This window comes from Theobroma cacao, chromosome 9 (assembly GCF_053813885.1).
Source record: "Theobroma cacao isolate CCN51 chromosome 9, ASM5381388v1, whole genome shotgun sequence".
Taxonomy (NCBI): domain Eukaryota; kingdom Viridiplantae; phylum Streptophyta; class Magnoliopsida; order Malvales; family Malvaceae; genus Theobroma; species Theobroma cacao.
In genome coordinates this window covers 38315120-38323831 of record NC_142647.1, presented here as the reverse complement: position 1 = coordinate 38323831, position 8712 = coordinate 38315120, and the positions used below count along the sequence as shown (strand labels likewise).

The 8712-nt window shown below is 33.1% G+C and overlaps 1 protein-coding gene across 1 annotated transcript; it reads right to left on the bottom strand.

The window, feature by feature from the left end:
- Positions 1–1702: 1702 nt before the first annotated feature.
- Positions 1703–8273, bottom strand: LOC18589690 (zinc finger CCCH domain-containing protein 14-like). Its single transcript, XM_018128392.2, has 3 exons — positions 8051–8273; positions 6530–6590; positions 1703–2735 (listed from the first exon to the last, which is right to left on the bottom strand). Exons 1-3 carry the CDS (start codon positions 8130–8132, stop codon positions 1979–1981), a joined length of 900 nt encoding a protein of 299 aa, XP_017983881.2. The 5' UTR covers positions 8133–8273; the 3' UTR covers positions 1703–1978.
- Positions 8274–8712: the final 439 nt, after the last annotated feature.

Below are 8712 nucleotides of genomic sequence, written 5' to 3'. Positions count from 1 at the left end.
GTACTAAACTCAATCAAAGAAGGGTAAACTATCACTCAACAGTATCGATCAACATTGTGCTTCTAGGAGATTAGAATGAATATGGTCTTAACCCAACAATCCAACAATCCAAACCTGCCCACACTAGTCTAATCTTAGCCCATGACCCACGCCTATTTAACCTCTTGAATCCATATGCAACGGCCAACTGGGTTCATCCTAGTAGCATCCAAAAGCATGACATGACAACATAGGATACAAGTTGTCTATCTGGACACCATATAAATACATTAGTATACATGATAACATACTAAATTAAGATTTATATAATGATGGTAGTTATATAGATCTTTAGGTCTGTCGTAATGAAGTATTTCATGTAGAAAAATGATGTTAACGCCTTCATGTTCATGACAATGCTATGGAAATGTTGATGTAATCAAGGATGACATATAGTTTAAATTATGCTTACGATATTCTCCATAGTTTCATGGGCACTTTTATCAATTTGTATGTTATATAATTTTAAGGGTACTTCTGTCATCTAACATGTCTCATAGTTTTTGTGATATTTTTCTCTTTCAATAAGTCATACATTTTTAAAGATATTTTACATAATTTTTTACGTCATGTAAAATTTGTGTATGTTATTAAGATTTTCAATCATTTTAATTATTACACAATTTTTGTGCCACTTTTGTAATACATTTTATATAATTAATTACATGAATATCTTTGCACCATTAATTTTCGTTAAATCATCCAAAGCAAAAAGAGGTGTGCTCTTTGATTTTGATCCTAATCAAGTTGATCTACTGTGGACTAGTAAACCTAGGATTATTTTAGATAGGGTTGGAAGCTTCCTTCCTTACTTCACACCCAATATCTAGACCAAGTTCTTTGGTAACGAAGTTATGTCGATGATGCTTTTATAACTGGTTCTCAATCCTAGCATAAAAACCGAGTGGCTACTCCAAATCTTGCCTTAAGTGGCATAAGTCTCGCGTCTGGTTAAAGCTTTGAACACGCGAGAGTGGCGTATGGCTTATTAGAAGCTCTTTCAATAAGTAATTCTTCAAAACGCAATATGAACACCATGAATTCAATGAAATTAGCTACAAGCACAATCAAAACAAGACAAAGGATACCAATAAAACCTTTGGCGAGACAGTGTTTAAATACAGAAGCAGAATAAATCTAGATACAAAGATAAATAATTTTTTTTCAATAATTAAAAATTAAAACCATATTTTAGAACATATTTAAATACATTTGTTTTAATAATTTACGTTTATAGGGATTTATTATCTTGAGTATATATGTATATATTATATTAAAAAGCTCAAGTCCGGAGTGAATATTCAAAACTTTATACTCAGTTTAAAATGTCTTCAATTATAAATTTTGATTGAACTTAACACTTGCAATTCAACCCAATTTTTTAAACACCCAATTAAATATAATATCCGCAATCACCTTCTCGCTCATCCATTCACCATTGATCACTTTCCTACTTAATGAAGTATTGCCACGGTTGCCCCCCAGTGAAGATAAGATACAGAGCAGACGGCTTACTGCAATTCCAAGAGTTTGTAGTTTCAAGGCTAGTACTCCGCATATAGGCGGTACTAATACCAAACGTTACACTTATCCCCTCCTTCGATTTAAGATTTTATACGTTATTATGTGAACAGAATGTAATTTGTTTCCTTAGACCAACTCATATCAAGGCATACAACGAGCTGAATCTGTTAATCTGTTTAATTTAGTCTAGTCTTACCGCTGAAGAATTAACCAACTCATAGTGAGCTAGCAACTTCGCCCCACGTAAAAAGGGAATTATCAAAAATATCAGAAAAGAAAAACCTAGAAACCTCTCGACTCCAAGCTACCTTTGCATCCAACGAAAGGCAAAACTCACAGAAGCACACCAAATTAACCAAAGGCTACAGCAAGAGTTCTGACCTAACACCACGGGAATCACAAAACAAGGAGGAATTCACATTCCTGGTTTGCGCAATTCTTCTGTTCCATGGGCAAAGTGGCACCTGTCACCAAAGGTGCAGGATCCTTTGGAAAAGTTCTCGCAAAGCTTAGTCTTAAAGTTGTTTGCTGCACCAGAGCCACTCATGGCAGGATTCTTCATGCTAGTTCCAGAAGCTGAACCAACATTTAAAATTAGTTCACGAACCATTGCACTGGCTTGCTTGATCTGATCAAATGTTCCCTCAAGCTCAATGTTCCTTGAACTAGGATCTGAGTCATTCTCCCTTATGGAAAGCTTGGCTCCTGTAACACGACAAATATGCTTTGAGTTCACACCATTTTTACCAATAATAGCTCCAGCCAGGGATGCATCAATGCTGATCTTAGCAGTAGCAGATGCTCCAAAGCTGGCTGCAGCACCAAGACCTTGTGAGGGAGGCTCCATCCTGCCAGCCATTCTTCCTGGCATTGGTCCCATGGCACGGGGATCTTCATAAGCAGGACCAGTTGGCTTGCCTAGCTCCCACTCACCATGGGCAAAATGGCATTTATCACCAAATTTACAACCTTCTGGGGTGTTGAATTTGTTGCACAAACGGGTTTTTACAGCTGGAGGAGATGACCCGTCAGGGAAGGATGGTAGGACTGCGGAACTTCTGGAAGCTGCAGGAAGAGCTGGGTTGCTACCAAGCATCTGAGACACTGCTTTGATGCCACCAGGAACATAGTGCAAGAAGTGACAGCTCTCACCAAATGGGCACCCAGAAGTGCTGTAAAATAATAAAAAAAAAAAACTCAAGTATATCAGGCTAATATCAATGAAATACACTTTTAGTAATGCTCTGACACAAATAACCAGTGTAGTCTTATATAATTATGAATTAATCAAAGCTTTTCAAGAGTAGACCATCTCAATAATATTAAGAAATAATTACTGTATGAAATATTCAGGAATTCCACACAATAATAATCATCTGTATTATTATATCATTAAGTAACAAGCACCAAAACATAACAGAACCCTTTATTATTGTCCGGTGCCTAGCAAATCAACAATAGCATCTTTAAAAGAAATCAATCTAAAATGTCAATTCCTCTCTGAATAAGTTTTAAAAGTGATGATATGGGCCAGAAAAATTTCAAGATCAAGCAGCACCCATCCTTCCAAGTTTAATATTGTTTAAGCTGTCATAAATAAAACCTGAATATTTAAATAAAAGCACATATTCATTTAGAAAATCTAATGTAATACTTAAGAATCAGGAGAAACAATGCAAGACATTCCTTAGAGAATTGATCAATCTGAATTTATGTCCAACCAACCCAACATGTGAAATGTAAGAACCAGAACTTATAATGATCTAAAAGTAGAACACATAAAACCTAGGCAAAAATAAGTTGTCATCACTTATAAACATTTTACCTAAGGAACCTTCCCACAAAAGTAGTCAGGACTAGAAAATTCCATCTCAAATATTTAAATTTCTAAATTTCCTTCTACATGATATGCTATGTCATTCTATTTAAAACAAATAAACAAACCAACCAACATTTAATTGCCAAGAAAAAGAGACAGAAAAACGATGCACAAAATTCAAAGTAAGCAAAAGAGAAAAGAAAAAAAGGGACATTGCATGGGCCCTTATTAACAGTAAATCCACAATTAGATGAGAAAAAATAGCCAAATGTGGAATATATATACAGCTATGTTAATCCAATATGCATGTTAACAGAAATCTCCCAACTTTCAAATGTTTTCCATATTTCCAAGCCCCTGAAGGTAAAGCATACATAATCTCCATAGGACATGAGCAAACCTCATTATACAACTTTCCTTGCACATGCCTATATAAGCACTACCTCTACTATTACAAATAGCACTCCTTGCTTTTCACCTCCTTATCCTTTTCTTGCCTTCTTCTCTCTCCCTAAGCATAATGATTCATAATCTTATGTAATCTGGCCGAGTAGTCTCCATTTAAGCTGGAACAATTTAAAGAAAAGTGCTTACACTTCTATGCTTCCAATAAGCAAAAGCAGTAATATACTTATAGCCCTCTGATGAACGTAATCAACTAATCATCACTCACAATAATGAACCATACTTAGAATCAATTCCTTCTTCTCCTACTCCTCTCACCACAAGAATAACGGAGCAAATACAAAAGTATGTTTTAGCAAACCTTCCAACAATCTATTCTATTTCCTCCAGCACTAGCCTTATAAAATATAAACATCCTATATGTCACCTTCATAAAACTTATTCCAAAACTCATTGATTCTTACACAACATAACTTCTTTTTCAAAAATATGGTCGGCAATTCATGCTATACATCTTACATAAACCCTGCCCATTGCAAATTACATTTATTCTTATAGCTTTTAACATTTGAACTTAATAACATATCCAAGGCAACTTAACAGGATATTCAATCATCAAGAAACACGAAATAAACAATCAGAAAAGTCCTAGACCTACCCAGCATTCATAGATATCAATCCAGAATATTTTGATCTAAATCCCGTATTTTGACATAAGCTAAACCATAATAAAAACAGAACTCATATCAACCCAGCCACTCATCACATATGATCTTTCCAATTGTCTTAAATCTTATCACCAATTAAGATCCCTCATCAATAGTGGCATTCTAATTTCCAATTAGCATCTTTGTCAAATTCATGCCAAGCAACCCTCCAAGCACAGCAAAGATCATATAAATAACTTTCTTCTCTCTAAACCAAAGAATATCAACTACATCAATTTAACATTTTTTTATTATTAGTTAGTGTAAAGCTCAAATTAATATTAGTACACTGAAAGCACTTTTAATTCCTAACAGCCAGAAAAGCTGCAACAGGCAAACTGTTATTCTGCATCCATATTCTTAGCTGTCATTACTTCCAAGTACTTTCATAAAATAAGATTTATTGATTTTTTTTATCACTAGATAATACCAATCACTAAGTTGTTTGCCTGCAACAACAAAAATGCTCATGACTACCATCACTTCTAGGAGAGAGAGAGAGACTCACTGTTGCTATCAATTGTAATAACAATGACATTGTAATAATACCATTACAAGATATTATCCTCAAAAGTTCTGATGCACCCTTTTCTGCGATTCACTTCCATTTAATTAACTGAACTGGTTACAAACTTCAATGATGTACATATGAAATTTGCAACCACAACATACTTCACTGCCTAGAAAAAAATGTCTATATACATTCTTTTTATTACCCCAAGAGAAAGCTAAAAATCTATTCATAAATCAAATAAATGCACACAAAGCCAAGTTAATATTTTCACAAAGATTTATAGAGAATATAAGAGACATTGGAGAAGCCTCTATTGATATAGAAAATACATGTATTGACTTAAACAAAATGAAAGAAAAAGTTCAATCTGGAAATAATGAAATTCTTGATTTTACAAGAGACAAATTTGACAAACAGTATAGTCATAATTCAACAGAGTATGACTATGAAAGACAAATCAGATCCTTAACCTTGCCAAGCGAATTTGACTTAAACAAAAAGAATTTCAAACATAGTCTAATAAGAATGCAATGAATGAATAAAGAAACTAAACCAAAATGATACTTGACTAGTAGTCAACATCCAAAAAATTTGACAAGAAATCTTCTTGAGCTTTCTTTAGAAAAACAAAAGGAAAAAGAAAATCAAGATAAGCAAACACCAATAACATAAAAAAAATATATTTCTATAAATGCAAGATTTATGAATCGAATAAATGAAAAAAAAAAACCTACACAAATTACACAATCTCCAAAAATAAAATAAGAAACCTTCTTAACTTTATTTCTTTACTTTTAAATAAGTCGATGCTAAAAAAAATTATGTATCAATTAAATAAGAGAAAAAAACCTTTCTCAAGAAAAAATGTGAATTAATTGGGGGATAACCTACAAATATTTAATTAACAAAGAACCCAGTATCAATTTCATGAAATACCTTTTTAAGTTACAATCAATATACTCTGTGTGTGCGTGTGCGTGTGTGTGTGTGTGCGTGTGTGTGTGTGTGTGTGTGTGTGTGTGTGTGTATTCCAATAATTTTGCATCTGAATAGAAAGCCCTCAAAAGCAAGAAAGCAAAATACATTCTAGTAAAATTTTAGCCATATTTCTTTAGCCATTCTATTTCCATTTTCCATGGAAATAAACTAGGTGCCAACTCAATAATCCACATGTTACTGTCTTTAATTCAAAAGATTAAATAAGATTATAAAAGTATACTATAAGATGGAAAAACTTTGCATCCTGCATAATTGCTTTTTGTTTTCATATAGGCCAGCATGTAGTTAACCCAAGAATTCACCAAGAAATCAACCATTTCTGTTCCATAGTCTTTCTTATCATGATTAGAGCGAAGAGTATTACCTGTATCACCACTTTAAGTGACCAATTCATTAGTCATAATCACATAAATTTTGCTTCAGAAGGTTGATGTCTAAGAAATTTTACTTGCAAATTATAAAAATTAGAAATAGATGGAAGTGCATTTAGGCTATTTATTTTAGATAGGTTAAGATTTGAACCTGAAAAACTTTGTGCATGGCTTCGATTTGCTTCCTATACCAGTTGAAAAGGACTCCATTTCTGTTGCAGAACATTAATTCATTTATTTCAGTTACAATTTCAGTGAGTTATTGATTTTTGAACTTTACAGAGTATTCAATACCATGTTACCATTTATTATCACTACTATAAAAAAGTATGCGCTTTATAAAATATGAATAATTGGTTTACATCAATTTTTATAGAATATAACCATCAATCTTAGTAAAAAATTAAATAGTGGGCTGACAATTTGATAATTACATCCAGTAAAGGACTTATAAATATGTTCTGTCCATTACACCAATCCTCTGTTTCATTTAAGAAAATGAGGAAAGAAAGAAAGAAACGAATATTTAAACATTATCCTTCACTTTTTTTTTGTTCCAGCAGAAATAACAACTCAACTAAGTGACTTTGAAAATAAGTTGAGCTTCATACTTCCCATGAACTAAGTTTCAGATAATAAAAAGAAAATTGAGTTCTTTGCTTTTTTCCTTTTCCATTGTTATCTAGGTGAGAAATCAGATTAAAGGCAAATATCTATTTGCTTCACATGAAAATTTCAAACTTCTACAGGAATCACCATACCCAGAGAAATTCGACAAAGTTTCAAATATAAAGAAATAAATGACTAAACAAGACTCATAACAATTGCAACGACAAAGCAAAAATACAAATATAACACTGGCTTTAAAGCTGAAGTAAGCTATTATAGCTATTCATGCAAGAAAAGCTTAGCCAGAATGGAACGAGGATTAATGGGTTCCACATTCAACTGTTTGTCCAAATAACAGAACTATACAGGAATAAGAGAAGACAAAAATGCATCCATAACCACCACCAATACAAACTTTGCTATGCAACTACAACCCAAAGATGCTAAAAGTCGTCAATAAAGCACATCAAGAATCGCAACCAAAGTTCAAACTCACAGCTCTTTCAGCTCAGCAAACCCAAACTAAGTGAAATACACACAGACAGACATGTACAGATAATACCCTATACAACAGCAATGGATTCAAAAAGTCCGCAAGCGGATTTGATTAGTTGTCACATGCCCATTGAACCATATAAGAAACTAAACATAGAATTATTACGATAACATATACAGCTAAATGGATATTTGACAATCAATTTAACCCGTTTGTGGGCCATTTAAACTCCACCTTTGAAGCAAAGGGTAATAGTCCTGAAAGGATAAAACTTTTAAACAAAACGAGTTTATATGCTTGCCACTTGTCAGGTAATTGTGTTAAGTTCATATCTCCATTTGTACTTTTCCAGCAACCAAACAGTCTTAAACTACACAAAAGCTTTCCAATTTTTCAGTAAATCAAGAAAGAATACTGAAGAAAGGCTCACATGAAGAAAGCAAAAAAAAGAACAGTTCTACAAACCCCAGAAACGACCATTTCATTAGAAGTATACATAACGAACTTGTTTAAGCATAAACATACACAGATTGATACATATATAGAAAAGAAGTGGAAAATTCGCACCTTGCTTGGATTTCTTGAGGCCTCCATTGCCATTCAAGGCAGCCTCGTGCCTCCCTCTCTTGCGTCCACCACCAAACTCCATTGGGCGAGCAACAAGATCCGAGAGGAAGGAAAGCAGTAAAAGCAAATGAGAGAAGACGGAAACCCTAGGAGAGAGAAAGAAAGAGAAATTAGGGTTCGAAGAAGAAAGGAAAATGAAAATTAGGTTTAACTGTGGTTGATGATGATCTACTGAGTCTGAAATAAAATGGTTTTTATTTTTTTTGTCCGAAGGGAAAGGGCAGGAGCAGTTAGTAATCACGTGAGGAACTCACGTGCTACTACTGACGTTATCCATTTATCATCTCACGTCATCCACTCATATGCGTACCTGCCCGATGCGTCCTCACAAGAATTTTAATATCAAATTTATTTATTTAGTGAAAATAATATAATTTTAAAAAATAAAAAGCAATTATATAAGTTGAGAAGCAAATGATATGAGAAATATATATTGTTACTCCTTATATGTTAAAATTTAAAAATTATTATTTTCTAATATTAACATTTTATTAACTTCCTTAATTATGTTTTACTCATTATTTAGAAATATTTAACCTCAAACTATAATTTCAACTTTTTGTAACTTGCTCAAGAAATACAAATTACTTTAAATATTTTTA